The 23,162-nt window shown below is 34.8% G+C and overlaps 2 protein-coding genes across 2 annotated transcripts; both read left to right on the top strand.

The window, feature by feature from the left end:
* Window positions 1-3,891: 3,891 nt before the first annotated feature.
* LOC128241373 (uncharacterized) lies at window positions 3,892-10,476 on the top strand. The gene is made up of 2 exons (XM_052958296.1): window positions 3,892-4,011; window positions 8,744-10,476. The coding sequence occupies exon 2, from the start codon at window positions 8,925-8,927 to the stop codon at window positions 10,050-10,052; it is 1,128 nt and encodes a 375-aa protein (XP_052814256.1). The 5' UTR covers window positions 3,892-4,011; window positions 8,744-8,924; the 3' UTR covers window positions 10,053-10,476.
* A 2,739-nt stretch (window positions 10,477-13,215) lies between these two features.
* Window positions 13,216-21,099, top strand: LOC128241664 (testis-expressed protein 30-like). Its single transcript, XM_052958686.1, has 5 exons — window positions 13,216-13,234; window positions 15,443-15,519; window positions 16,920-17,074; window positions 19,710-19,758; window positions 20,364-21,099. The coding sequence occupies exons 1-5, from the start codon at window positions 13,224-13,226 to the stop codon at window positions 20,861-20,863; spliced, it is 792 nt and encodes a 263-aa protein (XP_052814646.1). The 5' UTR covers window positions 13,216-13,223; the 3' UTR covers window positions 20,864-21,099.
* Window positions 21,100-23,162: the final 2,063 nt, after the last annotated feature.

Here is a 23,162-nt window from a genome sequence, read left to right as displayed (position 1 = left end):
TCCCGTAAATAACCCCCCCGCACCCAAGGGATCTAAGATAAGAGCAATTCCCTGATATATTTTGAGGGAAGACAAAACCACCGCAATCACCCGGCATTGCGAGGACACTAGTTCTGGCTTCCATAACTTTAATTTTGATATTTATTTTTGACTGGTGCATTTCACAGGGGCGGGTTGTGTTGTTTTGACACACCACGCCCCTGTCCGGTTTTTTTTACCCTGAATTTTCATATATTTGCTGACATGACCCTGTTTAAGAAGCCATAACTTTATCAAAACTTTTAAGTCAAAACAACGCAACCTGCCCCTGTGGTAAGAGAGGAAATCAAAATTGAGCATGCAAAATTGTTTTAGCAATGGCGATGGTTTATCACAATGTCATGTACTTACACTGAGAGTGGCTCCAAGACATTCTATGCACATAGGTAAACAATCATCTAATTCACAGATGCTGTGCATATATTCATACATTTGGCTTCATTTAGAATGAAACTTCATAAATAAGTATGCGCATATTTGATATTTTTTATCTCTATTTTGCAAAATTGAAATCACATGATGTTTTCAAACGAACTTGTATTGCTTGAAAATTTACGTGTCAAATTAAAAATGCTACCCACGGTAAGATGAAAATAAATCCGTTTGGTTGTGGTAATCATTCAATGGCGGCTTTATTGATCATTTTCCTCAATAAAACACTATGAAATTCACATCATCAGCATCCGGAACTAGCATAACATACATGTATGTCCGAATCATTCGGTCGCTCTGATCAGAGTAAATTTTGAGGTCAATAAGTAGACTGGTACCCTGATTTACTTTTCCTCAAAAATATAACGTTATACAGGTACGGGGCATATGGTTTTTAGTAAACATTAATAGTATTTGAACAATAAATACCAAAAATCGTGTTGTATTTAAAAATGTGCTAAGTGCCATGCGATGATTAGTTATAAAAACTTTGTATCGAAAAGAAAATATCACGGAAACATGCAAATTATGTCGAAAAAAAGAACAGGGACCGACTTCGGAATACCAACATTGTATGCAAAGGATAGCAATACTTTTTTTAAACCAAATTTCCTGGTTGTTTTCTTTTTAGACCGCACGCTTTATTCGCTTAACGTATTAATTCACAAGACATTTCGAATGCGCGACGGGCACCGCGGTTAGCTGATACTGGTTTCTTTTCGGATAAAAGAGAAATAGGGTACCAGTCTATCAATACAGAGCATTGAACGGAAAAATTTCGCTGCGTACTTTTGCAATATGTTCATATTCTTATTGCATTTAATCTGACCGTATGCAATAATATTCATGTAGTTAACCCGATTAACTCACTCGCTACGTATGAATTTCTTGTGCTTCATTAAAAGAACATACAGTTAGCTTGAATTGTTAGGAGAACTATTTTTATTGTATGTTTTCATTGTAATCAGTTCCGGTACTACTTTGATTATTCAAATTCGCTAACGGTAATCCAATCAAAATACAGCGTATGAATACATTACGTCAGTGAATCCCCAGATGCGGCTTGAAAATGCAGATATCGCGGTTATGGCTATGAACTAGGCCACAAGTGCCCTAGTCCAAAAATCATCTTCATAAACTCTAAAAAAACAACAATATAAAACATACCTCGAGATTAAGGTCTCTCCGTTTGATGTACACACATGACCTATCTTTCAAGCCTTCAGATGTTAATTTGGATGGTATGTCCTCCTCACTATACAGCGTGCAAAGAGTAAACAAGCGACTATACACAAGTACTTTGCACCAGTTGCGAACGGCACAGTGCTCTTTGCATTGTTGGAGAGAAACACTAACAAAGAATGCTCCGTCCGAGTAACTATTGCCTAAGCACTTGTTAAAATGATTAGCGAAGACATGATCAAAGCAGATCCAGACAAATACGTTCCAGAGGCAATGCATAACGCGAAGAACAGACAGAAGTTTCATTTCGGTTAAAGTCATGTCATCTGAATAAAAAACAAAGAACATACGTAATCATCTGTGAACATTATAGTTGAGGGTACTGTTGAATCTGATCGAATTAAATGAGTTTCAAAGGAAACATATGACAATGTATTAAAAAGTGTTAATTTGATTATTACTTGTCTTAGTATCGTAAATAGACAAATTCAATTCGAAAATTGATAAATTATAAAACAAATGTTAAGATTTTCAATCCTACTTAAAAACTTCATCAAAAATAGCAAAACACCATGTTGATCTTATCATTTTGAACTATTGGTTATATTTAAGGTTGAGCTTAATTATATTTCCAACACTGGTACAATTTTTAATTTAGTTTTTATGTAATATTTAAAAAAAAATGTACTTGAAATGGCACAAACTTCATTCTATTAAATATATATACATGTGTAGTTCCTTTATCGTAAATATTACTCTTAAAACGCATTATACCACATTGTTCCGTCCATTATTTGAACAAATGCCACTGTTTTATCTAGCAGCTTCGGGTTCTAACGCTCGCAAAGGTCTCGTGATACAAGTGCACAACAATACCTTTTGCAATTTCACCCCATGACTTACCGTTGTTCAAATACCGCGTATCTGTCAGGTAGACTGATTATTCAATTATTTAAAGTTAGGCGGGATGTAAAAACTGCTCTTAATTGAACATGTGAATGGCCTTTATTAAACCTTTTGTATAGCAACAAAAACACATGTATTATTCAGCCAGTCTTTTTGTAAATGCCAGTCATGGATTCCATGTTTTTCAGGTAGGCATATGTACATTGGAAGATGTTTATATTTGGCCGTTGAGTAAACTTATAGAAAGTTTTTGTATATGGCATGTATTCCATGTTTTTCATGTAGGCATATGTATATAAGAATATGTTAATATCTGACCGTTGAGTATTCTTGAAGAAGAGTCATATTTTGATATGTTTGTTTCGGTTTTTATTTTATTAACTTAAGGTCGATGCTGGCTTTAGTGGGGCTTATACAATTAAATTTATAAAGGTTGCCTTTAATTTTGGACAAGTGTGAAGCAAGTTGATCAGAACTCATAGACAGGTGTAATGTTAAATTATTAATGGCTTAGTTTTATCCTTCTATAAGTGCCCCCCCCCCCCAAAAAAAAAAAAAAATAAAAAAAAAAAAAAAATAAAAAAATAAATAAATAAATAAATAAATAAATAAATCAATCAATCAATCAATAAATAAATAAATAAATAAATAAATCAATCAATCAATAAATAAAAAATAATAATAATAAATAAATAAATAAAAAAACAACAACAACAACAAAAAGAACAACAAAAAACGTGTATTGTACAAAACCTCTGTGTATTGATCTTAATCTAATTGCCTAATTGCTCTGATCCGAGTATCCTTCTGTGCAGTTTTGGAGGTTTTATTATAGAAATGGACCCTAAATGGTCCTGAGCCAATAAAAAAATAAACAGGAAATTGGCCCCTATTTTGACATCAGTGCAATTATATTAGCAGGAGATGCACAGTGCCAAACATTCCGTAAACTAGGCCTTTAACTTCAAATGTATTAAACATGAAAATTTACTATCGTCACATATTGTTAAATATATCTTGTCAAGTCTGAGGTTGATGTCCCCTAGATAGTTTAACTTTTAACCCCCGTTGAAAAGATTATTGACCGGAAGCTCCAATGCAGTAACCGCAGAATGTATTAAACACGATATTTTAACATCAACATAATATTATGTAATCTATGTAAAATATTTTTTTGTAAAAAAGTACAATCAGTTTATGCTTCTTAATGTTTCATCCCCGCAATATATTTTTCTGCCTTCGTCGGAATACTGTTGTCTGCTCAATTATTTTGTTAATACATAATACAGTAACTGTTGTCTGTGTCATTGACATTGTTTAAAAGTTACCTCCCTTAGTTATAAATTTGTCCCTTAACTCAAATATATTGTGATGGTAAATACTACCTGTTGGGGGACTTTTTAGTTTAAACTATCCATGACAAGAAGCAGTACCTACGTGGATTATCAACAAGTAATATTTTGGTTTTGTTGATGTTGTTTTTTAAAGTGAATATTTAACGTAATTAACGTGTTCAATTGTTTAATACCTTGATTAAAAAAATATTTTTCTTTTTTTTCTATTTCACTGCCCGAATGTCTGTTTTTGTTATTGTGTTTTTTTTTTACCTGTAACAATAGGTTATTTGTGTCTAGATATTGTAGCCAAATCAATCGAGGTAATGATAAGTAAATTAACATACAAATTTTAATATAGGGCTAAGAATAAAAACAAATATGTATTTGTCTCCCCGAGCAGAAAACTGGCCCAGTTCAGAAAGGGAGAACAAAATAACTGTCAGAATAAAGCAAAAAAAGCATCCGGCAGAAAATAATAGGGATGGATAGTATTCCATATTAAGATGCTCATGTGTGAATGTTTTTAACAATTATTTCAATATTGGCAGCCCAGAGTGTCGGTGCAGTGTAATGGGCAATGAGTGCTCTGATGCATTTAAAAACCAGTTTTAAACTCGCCAATTCCATTCTATACAGAAACCCCAAAATTTGATTTGATTTGATAGGCATATATTAAAAATGCATGTCACAAAATGACCCATTGTCCGCATGTCAACTTTTGTTACACGGCTTGCAATTGGTTAATAGTTAATCTAGCATCCAATAAATAATAGGGTTTCATTCTTACTAGCCTAGTAACATAGCATCTACCTCATTGGAAGATGATCCTGAAAACTAAAATCAAAAGTTTTCGCACATTTTGATACAAAAAAACAACTTGTCAAATTTGTTCCGATGACATTAATTATATAATCTCCTGTAGCTGGCTTAATCGCATGCAGCATTTGAAAAGGAAACACTCCATCGAAGTGTTCAAATTTAAGTCCATCAAACCTTCAATTTCGACAATTTCAGAAAAACATCATAGATTTATAACAGAAACTATCTGTTTATAAAATTTAAATGAATAACAAAACCATGTCATGTTTTGTTATTCATTTAAATTTTATCAACATACAGTTTTAGCAGTCAGAAAAAGTCTGTCCTTTGAAATGAAAAATAATTAGAACTTTTTTAACATTTTGATCTTCATCTATTTCTCACTACGCCACTAATAATATTGCCAAGAGTCAGTCTGCCTATTAAAGAATCACAAAAAGTCTCAAATTATGACTATATGGACTAGGGTCAGGGGCAAAAACTACAGAAAGTAAACCTGAAACATTTGTGTTTATTTTTTACATGATGGCAGGGCTTTTTCTGCCCATTTTGGGAAAAAGACCCTAGACATTTTGGGAAATTTTGCGTCGTGAAAATGCCAAAATTGGGAAATTTTACCGTTAAAAGAAAAAGCTGTCTAGTCTCCTGCGAATTAGGTAATGATTTAATATTAGTTGTTTTCCCCTTTAAAAGACCCACAATGGCTGAAATATCAATCATTGGGGTATAAATATCTATTGCAATAAATCATGACAGATAATATTTCATATTTCCGATTTCTGAATGTGATGAAAATCAATGATTTCTGAGTTCAATTACCAAAAAAACTTCACATGACATAATTTATTAGGATGTTGAAAATGAACCAGTACAGGTAAAAATAATTTCTAAAAAAAAAAAAAATTTTTTTTTTTTTTTTTTTCTTGGATTGGGATTTTTTTCTGAAGATTGGGAAAAATATCTTATATTTTGCTTTGGGAATGGGTCCGATAGTCGGACCCGTGGGTACTACAGAAAAAGCCCTGGATGGTTTAAAGATCTATAGAACCAATAAAGTCTTTCTCATTTTTCTTACCTGATATTATCAGAATACCTGGCTGATGTATGCAATGGGAAAAAAACTATAAATGTCTCTACATTTGTATATATATATACATAGTTTTGTCCAGGTCTATGTTATTGCCACATCAATTCATTTTTTTGTTTGTTAAATTAAGTGGAGAAAAAATGGAGGGGCGCGGGTGAAATAAAGAAAAAAACATTACAGTTTTTTCCATTTTGTATTAGTGGTAGAAGTAATATAATTTCAGCAAGGGAGAATTAAACCCGCACTTGTAAAACTGTTTGGGATCTGTTACTTATTTATTAAGATAAGATGAAATAAGATTTAATTTATCTAAAATCTAACTGACAAGATACAATGAATTAAACGCTACATGGAACAAAACAAAAACCGCCTTGTAAAAAGCTGTTGTAGTACAAACAATTGTAGTCTGAAGTCAGATCATATGCCAAAAACAGAATGTTAAAGTGTAACAATATTTTGACAAATCTTGGATGTGTCAAATAAATGAAAAATTACAAAGGTAAATAATGAGTTCTTTAAGATACCTAAACCTAAACTATCAAACTGATAGTTGTGTTTTTCTTGCTTTAAATACATCGATAGAGCAAAATAAAAAGTGTTCTGTCACCTGAGCTGGTTAAAGTTTGTGGCTTTGAAAGTCTAAAAAATAACAAAAAAACAGATGTCACTTTGGTCTTCATATTTTAAAGCTGCACTCTCACAGATTGACAGTTTTGACATTTATTGTTTTGTCTCAGAATCAGCTGATTTTGGCATGAAAGCCTTAAATTTTGTCTTGCAAGATAAATCACAATATGATAGATCTCAATTCCTAAATCTACCTCTCTGTCATTGCCAAAGGTTCACATGTCTGCAATTGTTTGAGCGTTAGTTACACTTTTAAAATTAAAACATCAATTATGAACATAAATATGAAAACTGCAATTTGATATTTTGTCAGTGGTCTTATATCACAGGATTCCACACATTAACATAAAAAACTGTGAAAATAGTCAATTGGTGAGAGTGCAGCTTTAAACCACTCATAGTGACTATGACAATTGTATTATATGTATGTTTGGGATGAAATGAGTTGTATTGTTTTACACATGTTTCTAAGTTTTGGGCTGATTCAATTAACATCTAAGTTAATATGGGATAACTTATACATGTAATACAGGGAAAGGTAAGGCTAATAATATACATTTATTTGGGGTTACCCAACCATACCTACAACAAGGTGCTGGGCCTACCATTTTTATAGTTTGGTTTTTATTTAAAGATACACTCTTACTCCCAAACAAGATTTACCACAATTAATACTGTAATAATTGTTTTAATATTCCAAAAATGATGAATATTAATGTCAAAACAGTGGTTATTATGAAGGATACCGAGTTTAATTTGAAATTTGAAATGAGCATTAAAAATGGTATTTCTACCTTGTGAGACTATAGTAGACAACAGTAAATCGTTTAACATTCACCAATCATTACATATTTTTGCGTTTTCTGTTATTCAATTCACGGTTACAATCTTGTTATCAGTTATTATTATTTTCCAATAAGGCATTATTTAGTAAGTAGTTAAAAGTTTATCAGTCAAAATTTATGTTAGTATATGTATGTATTGATTTTGAATAAGAGCGTCACTTTAAATGTGTTTAATTTTTAGTTTGAGTTCTAAAAAGCTTTATACAGAAAATTACTAAAACGCGATTCCCCTTTGATGACAATATCATTCTTATATAAAACATGATAAAATATAAAAATAAAGAGCATACATACCCTACCTGTTCTTCAAAATTATAAAACCCTAACCAAACTATTTTTTCTTGCCTAAAAAGGAATCGTTTGTAATTAATATTTGCCAAATATCTATTCATTCTGTTAACTTCAATGTTTTTCTATATATTTTCTAAGAAAAAGTAATGAATTAGTCAATGAGTGATAGCTAAATGTCAATTTTTATCTGAGAAAACCAATGGTAATTTACACAAAAAATAAGGCATCTCATTTTGGCCCCAATATTCGTCATCGTGGCCTAGTGGCTAAGGTGAGCGGGAAGTCGTGGGTTGGATACCTGGCCGCGTCATACCGAAAGACGTTAAAGTTTGGTACAAGTAGCTCCCTTGCCTAGTCTCAGCATGTAAAGGGTAGTTCTTGGAAAGGTGGTGTACTCGTACTGTTTTAACTGAGGAAAGTTGTACCCTGTGTATCAGTGCTTTACACCGAGCATGTAAAAGAACCAAGGGGTCTCTTCGAAAAAGAGCTAGGGTATCGCAACCGGACTTCCTTGTATCCCACCACTATCTCTTCCCTTTGCTGTCCCTTCAGCAAAAACAAAGGACTCCATTTGAAATAAGTGCTTGAACTTTCACGGGTTATCCTTGACCGCAAGGTCTAAAGAAATACATACATACGTACGTACGTACGTACGTACGTACGTACGTACGTACATACATACATACATACATACAATATCACAAAATCTCCACTCATTTTTTTGAAATGTTGACAAAAGGTTTTTATCAACAATTGACATTGGTATTTAGTTTTGACTTGAGTATTTCTGTGATTTTTGGACCAGACAACAAACATGTACAAAGTTACCAGTAACACTGTCAATGTATGAAGAGATTTAATAGGCCTAACATTTTACCTGTTTTGGTTTCAGTTCCCATACCAATTCTATTTTTAAATTCCCACCATTTTATTTAATGTGGCACTATTGTATGTAGAGGTGATACAGTTTACATGTAATGTGTTATTTTCTGGGGATACTAATATGAGGATGTGTGTGTGTGTGTGTTAACTGTTCAATGGTTCACAATGTTATTACATTTTCAAAAGTAACTGTTTTCCCTGTTTTTTTTTATCAGAATTTAACAGCAACCATAACTTTTGTTTGGCATAAGCTGGATATTATTTTCAGTGAATTCATTATTTTTTTTATTTTTCAGTTGGTGCGCGTGACGTCATTCCTATCATTGTTCCATTGGACTAGCAGATTTCGCAAACTTTGAGATGATATACTAAATGAGTGGTGTACAGATAATGGTCAGAGTCTGCTCAAGATAAGGTTTGAAAACAGGCATAATTAATGAGCGTTTGATGCAGACGAAACAATAACTGCTGTTTGAAATGACTGAATTTGGAAATTCCAGTATCAATGTTGAAGAGATGGACAAGGTTGCGTGCAGATTATGTGGTAACAAGGAATTCAATGACAAAGGCAGTTTTGTTGACCATATAAGGGAACATTATGTTAGAACGGCCATGTTTTACAAGTGTAAAGAATGTGGATTGAAATACAAAAAACTCAATGAGATTGTGATACATATTCAGACCCATTTTGTTGTGAAAACAAACCTGTCTTGTGTGTTCTGTGGCAGTTCTCTAGACAGCAGTGAAATAGCTAACCATACGTGTTTGGACAAAAAATTAAGGACAGGTAAAGAAACTGACACCAAGACTCTGTATCCACATAAGAAAAGTGAAGGAAAAGCAAGTAAGAGCGGCAGTGCAGATATGTCTATACCAAATGGAAATGTTCAAACAAACGTGGAGACAGAATTTTATGATGAGATTACTCAAATAGAATGTCAGAATGATAATGAAAATGGTGTTGCAGAAAAGGAGCGCCTATTTGATATGTCTACTGATGTTGCATATCAAAATGATGCTGGAATAGGTCTAACTGAAAAGGAGCGACTCAGTGATGGCAATCGGCTAAGCAATTGGGAAACAGAGGGTAAGGACATTGAAGATGAGTTGGAAGATGTTGTGTACGCTCCTAGAGAAACAAAGGCATCTGACTTTGAAAAGAATGTAAACAATTATAACTGTAGAATTTGTGGTAAAATATACCATACACTTAAAAGATTGCGTAAGCATAGTGCGGTGAAACATAACTCCTTCAAGCATTCGAAAAAGAGGAAAAGGAACACATGTTCCACTCTGGAGCAGTCTGGGAATGAAGTTAATGAAGCTGATGGTGATGATGATGAAGGGATTGACAGTGGTGAGGAAGAAACGTTGACTTGGGGGAAAAGTAGACCTATTACCAGAATAAGAAAGTCTAGAATGAAAGTACGCAAACATAACGATGACAGCGAGTACATTAAATATACCTTCATCCCGCAACATAGCTTAGAATCCGCTGGATATATGTGTAAACTATGTGAACAACATTTTGAAATTAAGACTGATTTTCAAGCCCATTATAAGATGCATGTTGATGCTCATGAAGATTTTTGTCAACTTGAATAAAACTTTAACTCTGGCCGTTTCGCTTCATTTTGTCAGTAATAAAACACTAAAAAAATACAGGGACAAGCCGTGTAGTCGAAAATTCAAAACTAAACTCTATTTAGAGGCACACGGCAAAGAACCAAAAGAAAATGAACTTGATTCACAAACGCATAAACACGACAAACACAAATACAAACATCCCAAACAGACACACCCATCGACATGGAATTACCGATAAGTGATGGGATTACCGCCTTCTATGTTCAGTGAAACACGAGTTTACTGGAACACGAGTCTTCTGGGTGCTAAATTACTCCGTCGTATCCAAACACCAATTTAAAATTACAAGTGTGAGATTGTGTACTCAAAAACTGGTTTAAACTCCGATGAATCCCTGTTTCTCTCACTGTTAAAAGGCAACCATCTGAACACATATAAATAAAGATACTTAAACGCATGTGTGACCTTTGTTATGTACGTTCGATGTCTCTTGTTTAGGACCTCATGGGCCTCCCTGTAGTTTCCATTAAAGTTTTGGTTTAAATTTTACCACTGACAATTATTAATAGGGCCAAAAAAAATTGTTTGTTTAGGGTAACGTTCCCAAAATTTCTAGGTAAGGTAGGTAGGGATTTTTTTTTCTTTTTCAAAATTTGTCTTAAGTTCAGAGTGTTTTCTTGCACATGGCAGTCTTTCCTACATTTCCTGTCATTGTCTGACTTTGTTTTATCATATAAACAATAATCCTGATTAAAATCTGCATTTATCCGCCCTTCGTAACACTCTTTTCGCAAACGAATATGTTTTTGCTCAGAAACGGAAAAAAATAGTTAGGGTCGGCGCATTTTTATAGGTAGGGTCGGTTTACCCGAAACGGACATAATTATTTTTAGGCCTAGTGTAACCTAAACCAGGCCCACCACTTAGACGCTCACCATGGTCAAGTTAAGTTTCTTATTCGATTTTGAAAAACAGAGGGTTCCAAATTTGGTGTTATTGTATCCTGTACCACATTGAAGCCAATTTCAGCGGATTCGTTACCATATTTATAAATATGCATATAGTTATAGTTCGTGTTTATTTTTGGCCTTCTGAACTTTTAAGACTGTAAGCCGGACGCAGTCCGGAAGCGACTTATCGTTTAAAAGGCAAAAGAAGGGCTTACTTTCTTTGTGTTCAGTGCCAAAGGCACCATAACTCTACATTATGTTATTGCCCTTTGTTAATTTGCATATTTATTGTCTGGAGCATAACTTGAATAGTCTATGGTATTGACTTTAAACTTCATACACATAAATATACTATTAAAAAGAAGTGCATGGCACAGAAACCATAACCAGTGTGGATATACCACGTGATAAATTGCGTCATAAATGTAACGTCAGAAGGCAATATTTTGCTTCTAATGAAGGCTTGAAACAAAGATAACTTCACTTTTTATCACCATTTTAAATGAAACATAGCGCAGCCTACGCCGCTTACAGAGCCCCGCATTCGGGTTTTTACCAGAGTTTGATGGAGAGTTTAGTTTCTTAAAACACTTTGAAAAACCTTTTCACAATACGGCCGTCTGACGGAGCACTGTCAAAACATTATTTTGGAAACAGGTTTGTCGAAGTGTTTGATGAAACTAATCACCTTATCAAACTTTGGTAATAAAACGAATGCGGGGCTCTCTAAGCAGCATAGACTTCCCTTCCTTTTATTTAAAATGGTGTAGTAAAAGAAAAGATATCTTTGATTTAAGTCATTATTTTAAGCAAAATCCTGCCTTCCGTCGTAGCATACATGACGTAATTTTTCACGTGGTATACAGACACTGATAACTCTGGCTGCAGTATTGTCTTGAAGTATTGCCTTTTTTATGATCATACTTATGTTTTGACCGGAGCATTACTTGAAACGTCTTTAAGGTGTTGACTTCAAACTTCATAATTAAATAGATGTGTCTTGTTTAGGGGTAGTGCAGTGCATAATAACCATAACTCTGCATACATGACAGTCTGTGACTGCCCTTATAATTGTGTTCTTACTTTCCTCCATGATTTTATATGTTTTTGAGGTATTGACTTCAAGTGTATAAATGAATCATTATTTTATGTTTAGTCACCTTAATTAAAAACTGTGCTATGCGTTTCAGAACTAAAAAGAACATGTCATACCTCATTTCCCTGCATGATGTTATAGTCCTTATTTCTATATAGCAGGACCATAAACTTCATTGATGTCTTCTCAATGACATAGGGCATTTAACGAGCATGAAACACTTCCAGTGATACTTTTTATAACAAGAAGGTGGTAAAGTGGCAGTACCATATATTCCCCCACCCTACCCCGTGGGTGGTAAAAATCTATTTATTTTTTACAATTAGCGAATGGAGCAATAAAGTCTTATTCCCAAATATGTCTATAGGTGTGTTGAAAAAATGAATTGAAAACTAGTTGAACAATATATGAATCATGTTAATAGTTTCCCCTTTTTTGCCAAAACGACGCTCGATTTCGCTTATTTAGGGCTTTTCCTTCATTCCGTGAAAAGTGTAAAAAACACACTTAGTGGGGTTATTTATCATATCGAGTGATAGCTCTAGTTAATTGTTGCCAATGCGAGTTATAGGAGAAACAAGAATCGAATATATTTTATTGAAATCGTCTCTTTTAATTAAGTTCTTAAGTGATTTTACATAACAGAGAAATAAATTACACCGTATGCCTCTCCCGGTTTAAAATTCTTAAGTTTTGGAATGCTTTGCTTTTCAATTATTTATTTCAGAATTTTTAATATACATGACCAACTGAAATAATGAAATGGAATTTATGTTAATTGAATAATATCTTACTTCAAACAATCATGTCAATCTTCAATGTGATATTTTGTGCGTCTGTGATCATGTGTTAGCAAGCATGCTCATATTTTATTAACTTGATGATATTGATCAATTATTTAAAAAAATCACACAAATAAATACCTGAAAATCAATTGCTAATATTAACAATATGATACTAAAAAACAAAACAATTAAATAATATCTTTCTATGTTTAAGCTGAAGAAAATGTTGACGGCATGAAAAACAGTTAGCAATGCAGGACAGAATTAAAATACTGACGGTTAGAAAGAAAATAGTTTAATGTAACCTAATAACTATTAAGTTCTTTCCCTTTTAAAGAAGCAAAGTGAAAGTGAAAGTATGGAGAAGCGGTAAGTAAAACATGAATGAAATACGATAATTCAGTAGATTATCGTATTATTCAGGTTTCAAAATATAAATGAAGTTTCTACGGTGATCATCATAATATTAAACCCACAAAAGCGATCCTAGCAAATATAAGGAAGTCCAACAGTAAATGGCATTTTCGTGGATTGTCGTTAAATGTGACGTTATACTGACTACGAAGTGTCTAAGACACCAGATTTTGACGTTGTCGGTTGAATGTATATTTGATTCGGGGGGGGGGGGTGGGGGATATAAAGAGGGGGTAGGGCTGACAGAGAGAGGGGGGGAGGAAGAAAGAGAGGAGGTAGGGGATGAGATAGAGAGGAGACGACCATGGATGGGATATGGGGATGAGAGGGACATTCGGAATGAAGGAAATAAAAAAGAATACATGAACGACCAGAAATGAACATACAGATTGCATAGCCTGACTTAAATCCCCTCAAAATATCTGCGTACAAGTACATCTAGTTCAACCCTTTACATGGGACATGTCAATACCAGCATGAAACTTGATCATTATGGTCAATGGTTAAATGAAATATCACGTTTTCGGTATAGTCATGGTTATATTTCTCTAGGCTGAATTTTATTTATTACCACGCCAGTCTGTCAGTCTGTAGCACTATGGATCAGTCTGTAACACTATGGGTCAGTCTGTAACACTATGAGTCAGTCTGTAACACTATGAGTCAGTCTGTAACACTATGAGTCAGTCTGTAACACTATGGGTCAGTCTGTAACACTATGGGTCAGTCTGTAACACTATGGGTCAGTCTGTAACACTATGGGTCAGTCTGTAACACTATGAGTCAGTCTGTAACACTATGGGTCAGCCTGTAACACTATGGGTCAGCCTGTAACACTATGGGTCAGCCTGTAACACTATGAGTCAGTCTGTAACACTATGAGTCAGTCTGTAACACTATGGATCAGTCTGTAACACTAGGGATCAGTCTGTAACACTATGAGTCAGTCTGTAACACTATGAGTCAGGGGTCAGTCTGTAACACTATGGGTCAGTCTGTAACACTATGGGTCAGTCTGTAACACTATGGGTCAGTCTGTAACACTATGGGTCAGTCTGTAACACTATGGGTCAGTCTGTAACACTATGGGTCAGCCTGTAACACTATGGGTCAGTCTGTAACACTATGGGTCAGCCTGTAACACTATGGGTCAGTCTGTAACACTATGGGTCAGCCTGTAACACTATGGGTCAGCCTGTAACACTATGGGTCAGCCTGTAACACTATGAGTCAGCCTGTAACACTATGGGTCAGCCTGTAACACTATGAGTCAGCCTGTAACACTATGGGTCAGCCTGTAACACTATGAGTCAGTCTGTAACACTATGAGTCAGCCTGTAACACTATGGGTCAGTCTGTAACACTATGGGTCAGCCTGTAACACTATGGGTCAGTCTGTAACACTATGGGTCAGTCTGTAACACTATGGGTCAGTCTGTAACACTATGGGTCAGTCTGTAACACTATGGGTCAGTCTGTAACACTATGGGTCAGTCTGTAACACTATGGGTCAGTCTGTAACACTATGGGTCAGCCTGTAACACTATGAGTCAGCCTGTAACACTATGAGTCAGTCTGTAACACTATGGGTCAGTCTGTAACACTATGAGTCAGTCTGTAACACTATGGGTCAGTCTGTAACACTATGGATCAGTCTGTAACACTATGAGTCAGGGGTCAGTCTGTAACACTATGAGTCAGTCTGTAACACTATGGGTCAGTCTGTAACACTATGAGTCAGTCTGTAACACTATGGGTCAGTCTGTAACACTATGAGTCAGTCTGTAACACTATGAGTCAGTCTGTAACACTATGGGTCAGTCTGTAACACTATGAGTCAGTCTGTAACACTATGGGTCAGTCTGTAACACTATGAGTCAGTCTGTAACACTATGAGTCAGTCTGTAACACTATGAGTCAGTCTGTAACACTATGAGTCAGCCTGTAACACTATGGGTCAGTCTGTAACACTATGGGTCAGTCTGTAACACTATGGGTCAGTCTGTAACACTTTGGGTCAGTCTGTAACGCTATGAGTCTTCGGGCTTGTTTCGTTTATAAATACTTGATACACATTACCACTAGGAAGTAGTTATTGATGTAGTTTGGCTGACCCTTCCCAACTCTTGTTTTAGTTATGTGCCCTTGTGTTCCGTTTTTCAGGTATTTCAAGATACCTTACAAGGAGAAGCAGGTTGAAGCTTGCATTCAGAAATTATCTTCAACTACAAAGAGAACAGGTGCACATATGATATACGTATTTTAATAATACATTAACTAATACATACACAAGCCGAGGGAAACGTTTCCAATTTAAAATTGAAAACAAAGTTCAGGAAAAAAATCAACTTTGTGTTTTTTGTGACGTATATGTATTATTTTCCTTGCTTCTTGAACCCCCAAGTCCTGATTCCATGTATGTCTCCGTAACATGTCCCTGTAATTTATACTGCTTGATTACAACAGACCGATCCTTATTTATCATATCATGAGATATGTGTTTGAATGTTGTGAAGTTATTATTTCACCCCGTCTCACTCACGTTTGACCAGCTCCGACTGGTAAGTCAGACGAGTATTCGTTCACCCACTTAAAGCTGCACTCTCACAGATTGACCGTTTTGACAACTGTTTATTTTTTTTGTCTTGGAATGAGCCAAATGTTGCGTAAATGTCTGAAAACCGGTGATAAAAGACCACTGATAAAACATCAGATCGCAGGTTTTAAAATTGACGCTCAAAAATTGATGTTTTATGGCCAAAAGCGTTTATACAGTTACTAACGCTTTCAGAAAAATGAAAATTTCGGCAGTATTCCATACATTTCAGATGTGTTCTATTGTGTGCTATTCTATATGACTGATTTGAAAACATTGATTCCAAAACCAGCTGATTCTGAGACAAAATGTTGAAGTTGTCAAATCGGTCAATCTGTGAGAGTGCAGCTTTAAATTAATGCCATACTATACCCATTACCAGACCCGACCAAAATCTTCTCGTGGTTGTCCGGTTAGCGCAGTGATAAGCGCACTCGCTTCTCACCAAGGCGACCCGGGTTCGATTCCCGGCCTGGGCGCAAGGCTTTTGGTTAGTGGTCACCAAGCCGGACTAGTGGGTTTTCTCCGGGTACTCCGGTTTCCCCCACAACACAAGACCACACGCTCGCGCAACATCGTGCCAACGAGAGTGACTTTGTATAAGCTATCATAGCTTTCTTCACAATCGTTGTAAAATATTATGTTTAAACTAATCTTCTCGTGGATCATTATTGTTGCATTATTTCTTTCCACCGACAGTAGGTAATCATACTGTTATTGTCGGTATCTTTTTCCAAATCATTTAATGTTCCTCAACCATTTTTTACAAATTATAACTGAGTTATTTTGTTGCAAAGTAATATCCTCGAGTTTCTGTTTTAATGGCAATTACTCGAAAACAATTCAAATGGAGTTATTAAATACGTAACATATATAAATGACCGCAAGATACCAATATGCAGTTTACGTACATGTATGATTCGGCTTCACTTATTGTCGATTAATGCCCCTAACTCGACTGAAACAACGAGCTGTGGTGGTTGCTATGTGGCGCTGTTCGATCTCCATTTTAGTGCCGATTAATGAAATATATACCTATTTCAGGAATTATTCTCACACATGGAGCTGGCGGTGATATGGAGCTACCTCAGTTGTCTTCCCTCGCTTCCCTGCTGGCTGAACATGGATTCACTGTGGTCAGGTTCACGTGCAAAGGGTTAAACCTTGGATATAGAATTAAAGTATACTCTACGGTTCTGGTAAGCCACATTAAAGATGTTGAGTTCGAATATATTCTAAGATATATTGGGATTAACAATTCATCATTCGCGGCACCCCAGCGTATCATAGTCTATATAAGTTATGATACGCTGGGGTGCCGAGGATGCAATCCATTGGCGAGGCAAAACATGTTACTCTCTGAGAGCTATATTTAGACGATTAAAACATTTGCAAACATTAATAATGATTCATCCTACTTAAAATCTTACAAATATTGGGAAATTATTGATATGTTATTTCTATCAAATTGATTGTTCGTATAGGATTAGATGTCTGATGTGTTTATAGCAACAATACATAAACTAATATAAGTAAAACATCACGCTAAACGATTGATATTAAACGCATGTATGACCTGAATTATTGTTATATCATTTTGTTAATGTATCTGTAATATCATTTCCAGCGTTTTGTTCTTGTATCTGATTTATCACAATCAACGTTTTGTGGTTTTGTATGTTAAATTATTGTCAGCGTTTTGTGGTTGTATGTGCTACTAATTTATATCATAATCAGCGTTTTGTGTTTGTATGTGCTATATCATTATCAGCGTTTTGTGGGTTTTTGCTTTTGTTATATCATTATCAGCGTTTTGTGTTTGTATGTGCGATATACCATAATCAGCGTTTTGTGTTTGTTTGTTTTTTGTTATATCATTATCAGCGTTTTGTGTTTGTATGTGCGATATACCATAATCAGCGTTTTGTGTTTGTTTTTGTTATATCATTATCAGCGTTTTGTGTTTGTATGTGCTATATCATAATCAACGTTTTGTGTTTGTTTTTGTTATATCATTATCAGCGTTTTGTGTTTGTTTTTGTTATATCATTATCAGCGTTTTGTGTTTGTTTTTGTTTTTGTTATATCATTATCAGCGTTTTGTGTTCGTATTTGTTATATCATAATCAGCGTTTTGTGGTTGTATTTGTTATATCATAATCAGCGTTTTGTGTTTGTATGTGCTATATCATAATCAGCGTTTTGTGTTTGTTTTTGTTATATCATAATCAGCGTTTTGTGTTTGTATGTGCTACATCATAATCAGCGTTTTGTGTTTGTATGTGTTACATCATTATCAGCGTTTTGTGTTTGTATGTGCTGTACATGTATCATAATCAGCGTTTTATAGTTGTATTTGTTTTATCATAATCAGAGTTTTGTGTTTGTATGTGCTACATCATTATCAGCGTTTTGTGGTTGTTTTTGTTTTTCGCTCTACTGGCCAAAGGCCAGAAGAGCTTATGCGATGGTAATGTGTACGTAGTATGTGCGTCCGTGCGTCCGTGCATCCGTGCTTCCGTGCGTCTGTAAACAATTACTTGTTAACACGATACAGCCTTCAGTTTTTATTGTATCTCGATGAAACTTGTACAGTACCTACATATCCATTAGAGCTTGGTTCCTTTCCAAAACCAGTCAGATCCGCCCATGCATGCCTAGATTATGGCCCTTGATAGTATAAAAATATGCTATTGTGTAAACATTAGCTTGTAACCATGATGCAGTCTTCAATTTTGATTGTATCCCGCTGAAACTTGTACAGTATCTAGATATCCATTAGAGCTCGGTTCCTTTCGAAAACCAGTCAGATCCGCCAATGCATGCCTAGATTATGGCCCTTGATATTATAAAAAAATGCTATTGTGTAAACATTAGCTTGTAACCACGATACAGTCTCCATATTTGATTGTATCTCGATGAAACTTGTACAGTATCTTGATATCAATTAGAGCTCGGTTCCTTTCGAAAACCAGTCAGATCCGCCAATGCATGCCTAGATTATGGCCCTTGATATTATAAAAAAATGCTATTGTGTAAACATTAGCTTGTAACCACGATACGGTCTCCATATTTGATTGTATCTCGATGAAACTTGTACAGTATCTTGATATCCATTAGAGCTCGGTTCCTTTCGAAAACCAGTCAGATCCGCCAATGCATGCCTAGATTATGGCCCTTGATATTATAAAAAAATGCTATTGTGTAAACATTAGCTTGTAACCACGATACAGTCTCCATATTTGATTGTATCTCGATGAAACTTGTACAGTATCTTGATATCCATTAGAGCTCGGTTCCTTTCGAAAACCAGCCAGATCCGCCCATGCATGCCTAGATTATGGCCCTTGAAATGATTAGATTATGGGCCTTGAAATGATTAGATTATGGGCCTTGATAGAATAAAAAAAAATGCTATTGTGTAAAAAATCCTTGCGAACATTATACAGTCTTCAGTTTTGATTGTATCTCGATGAAACTAATACAGTATTCAGATATCCATAAGAGGTTGGTTCTTTTCGAAAACAGTGATGTTGACCACGCAAACCCATCCAGTAGAGCATAGGCCCTTTTGGACCTCTTGTTTATATCATTATCAGCGTTTTGTGTTTGTATGCGCTGTATCATTATCAGCGTTTTGTGGTTGCATTAATTATATCATAATCAGCGTTTTGTGGTTGTATCAGTTATAGTATTGTCAGCGTTTTTTAACTTGTATCATATGCTTATATTATTGATTAAACACCGATAGAGTGTCTATGCCTTTTTCATGCTGAATACATAAAAATGATTCATTGAACATATAGCATATTTAAAATGGTTTGTCTTTTCCAGGAACACTGCAAAGACGAATTTGGAGAGGTGGCACGGTGGTTAATTGGAGGTAAAATAAATGATTTCATTCTTATAACTACCTTATAATTTGTATTTGATCACTCCATGTTATTTATTTAAAACCTTTAATGCGCCGTTCTGTTTTTGAGACCTTGTAATTTCGCCTGAGTATCGAATGATTCCTTCATATAAATAAAAAACAGAAAACTTGAAACAAAATAGCATTGTTCTATGTAAATAACATATGAAAACTGGAAAAGCTCTGGCGCCAAACATTTTAGGTAAGCCCTGTTTAGAGATACCAGATTAAGGCCTAACAAGAAACACACAGCATAAATACATTGGATACATTGATATAAATATCGTACAATGTTGTATGGTTCCAATTATAAAGTGCATACACATATATAAGCATCCAACCAGACCGTTACATTAACAATAAGTGTATGGAATAAAGCAGTTCTCAGAGCCTGTTTAAAATGATTATCATTTGTGATACCGAACAAATTCATTAATAAGACTTGTGACGCTATATTTCATTTAGGTTTATTTATGATAACATATGTCATAAGTTTGAACCGTGTATGTTTTATGGAAGCTATGAATTGTAGTAAAGATATATCTGTAAACTATGCTCAATGTCTTCTTATGCAGGCAGGTCAATGGGTGCGCGCGCAGCATTGGGCGTGGCTAATTCAATTAGAGGGACACCACTCGCAGACTCCGTCATCGGAGCTATATGTATATCATATCCTCTTCACACAAAAGACAACTATTCGGATTTGCGCGACGGTCCTTTATTCGAATTAGAAACACCTGTTTGTTTTATCAGTGGATCATGTGATGAAATGTGTGATAAAAGTATGCTTGAGTCAGTGCTAAAGAAGATGAAAGGGTCTGTACTAATCAAATGGATTGATGGTGCAGACCATGGGTTGAAAATAAGTAGGGGAAGAAACTCGGCTTCATCTTCAGGTACTACTAGTGTCCAAGAAATTATATGCGATACTCTTTGTGGCTGGATTGAAAACATGCAGCATAGTGAATCTATGATCCAGGGTGTACAAGCGTCTACAGAAAGTGACCATTGTAAAATGGCATTACCATTGACTGAGAAACGAGGAAGGAAGCGAAAGCGAGAGAAGAAGAACTAAAAACCTTGGCAACAATTTGATTTCAGATGTACCTTATGACCAGTAGACTTTATATTAAGCAAATACGTGAATTTCATGGCTTTCTATTGGTTAGTAGATAATAAGCTGATTTTACTGTTAATAGGCGCAACATGTAGTTTTTTTTTAATTAAAATGGATAATCGTCTTTACCCCATTTGACTTAAATTATAAAACATGCATATGATTTACGTACAAATGAATAAATATTTGCGATATTTTGGCGGTATTTTATTTAAGGAGTTTGTGTTCACATACCTGTTATATATAAGGTAAGGCTACTGGGTTTGTCGGTGAAATTATAAGGAGTCTTGGTTACATTTTCAGCATCTGGATTTATTCTAGTATTTATACAGAGTCTTGGTTAGATTTAAGGCAGCTGGATTTGTTCTTCTATTTATACAGAGTCTTGGTTATATTTTAGGCAGGTGGATTTGTTCTTGTATTTATACAGAGTCTTGGTTATATTTTAGGCAGCTGGATTTGTTCTTCTATTTATACAGAGTCTTGGTTATATTTTAGGCAGCTGGATTTGTTCTTCTATTTATACAGGGTCATAGTTACATTTTAGGCTGCATGAGTTGTTCTTGTATTTATACAGAGTCTTGGTTAGATTTTAGGCAGCTGGGGTTGTCCTTGTATTTATACAGAGTCTTGGTCATATTTTAGGCTGCTGGGGTTGTCCTTGTATTTATACAAGGTCATAGTTTTATTTTAGGCTGCTGGATTGTCCTTGTATTTATAGAGAATCCTGGTTATATTTTAGGCTGCTGGATTGTCCTTGTATTTATAGAGAATCCTGGTTATATTTTAGGCAGCTGGATTTGTTCTTGTATTTATACAGAGTCTTGGTTATATTTTAGCCTGTTGGATTGTCCTTGTATTTATACAGAGTCTTGGTTATATTGTAGCCTGTTGGATTGTCCTTGTATTTATACAGAGTCTTGGTTATATTTTAGCCTGTTGGATTGTCCTTGTATTTATACAAAGTCTTGGTTATATTTTAGGCTGCTGGCTTTGTTCTTGTATTTATAGAGAATCCTGGTTATATTTTAGGCAGCTGGATTTGTTCTTGTATTTATACAGAGTCTTGGTTATATTTTAGCCTTGGATTGTCCTTGTATTTATACAGAGTCTTGGTTATATTTTAGCCTGTTGGATTGTCCTTGTATTTATACAGAGTCTTGGTTATATTTTAGCCTGTTGGATTGTCCTTGTATTTATACAGAGTCTTGGTTATATTTTAGCCTGTTGGATTGTCCTTGTATTTATACAGAGTCTTGGTTATATTTTAGGCTGCTGGCGTTGTTCTTGTATTTATAGAGAATCCTGGTTTTCTTTCATGCTTTACGATGAAATATAGGGTTTTAACAGTGAAATAACAACAGTGAAAATATCAATTTGATATTTTCACTGCAAAATAAGGAGTGAAAATATCAATTTTCAGAACTACTTTTAAAATCCTTGGTTGTTACATGTACTTGCCTTGGTCAAAACAGAACACTGGACTTCAGTAAATTATGTCAAAAAATGTTTAAAAAAAAATAAAGAAATATTTTATAAATTTAAATAAATATATAATTGGAAATTAACAACTTACCGTTTATTACCGGTTATCAAACATTTTACTGATCTTTGAAGCTGAATGTTCGAACATTTGCTTTCATTCCAAACAAATTACAGACAAAAACAACTGTTCGAACATAAATAAAATTTTATAGCATCGTTCAAATGTATTTTGAACTGTTAACCGTTGTAGTACGTAAAATGAGCTTCTTGGAGAATTCACACAACAATTTACAGATAGATCCGATATTTTTTACCCCACCCACATCTCAAAATGTGTCAACAAACTAGCGTGGCATTTACTCTTCCGGAAAACAAACATTTTAAAGCGAAACAGACTGGTCTCTGACAGTAAGATGACTGAATATTAACTTACTTTAAAAACACGCGTATATGCAGTCTTAAACTAAGAAGAGTGGTTAAAATCCAATGAGTATCCACATTTGTTTTGCTAACACATTTGACCTTCCAAATTTTCATTCTATAAATAGCGGCGTAGTAATTTGGTTAAAATAAAAAGTGTTTTCATTATTTTTTGGAACATTAGTGCACTAATAATACTTCATGTTTACTGTTCATAAAGCTTTGCATTAAAAAACGAGCGAATATTAAGCAATAAGAATGAATAGCAGATAACTATTTCTCAGCAAACCGAAAGTAGAAAAGTTGACAGCTATAATTATGCATGAGGGGCGCCCCACGCGTAGCGGCGTAA

This window comes from Mya arenaria, chromosome 7 (genome assembly GCF_026914265.1).
Source record: "Mya arenaria isolate MELC-2E11 chromosome 7, ASM2691426v1".
NCBI classification, from domain to species: Eukaryota; Metazoa; Mollusca; class Bivalvia; order Myida; family Myidae; genus Mya; species Mya arenaria.
The sequence above is the reverse complement of the archived record's forward strand: the minus strand, read 5'-3'. Positions and strand labels throughout refer to the sequence as shown.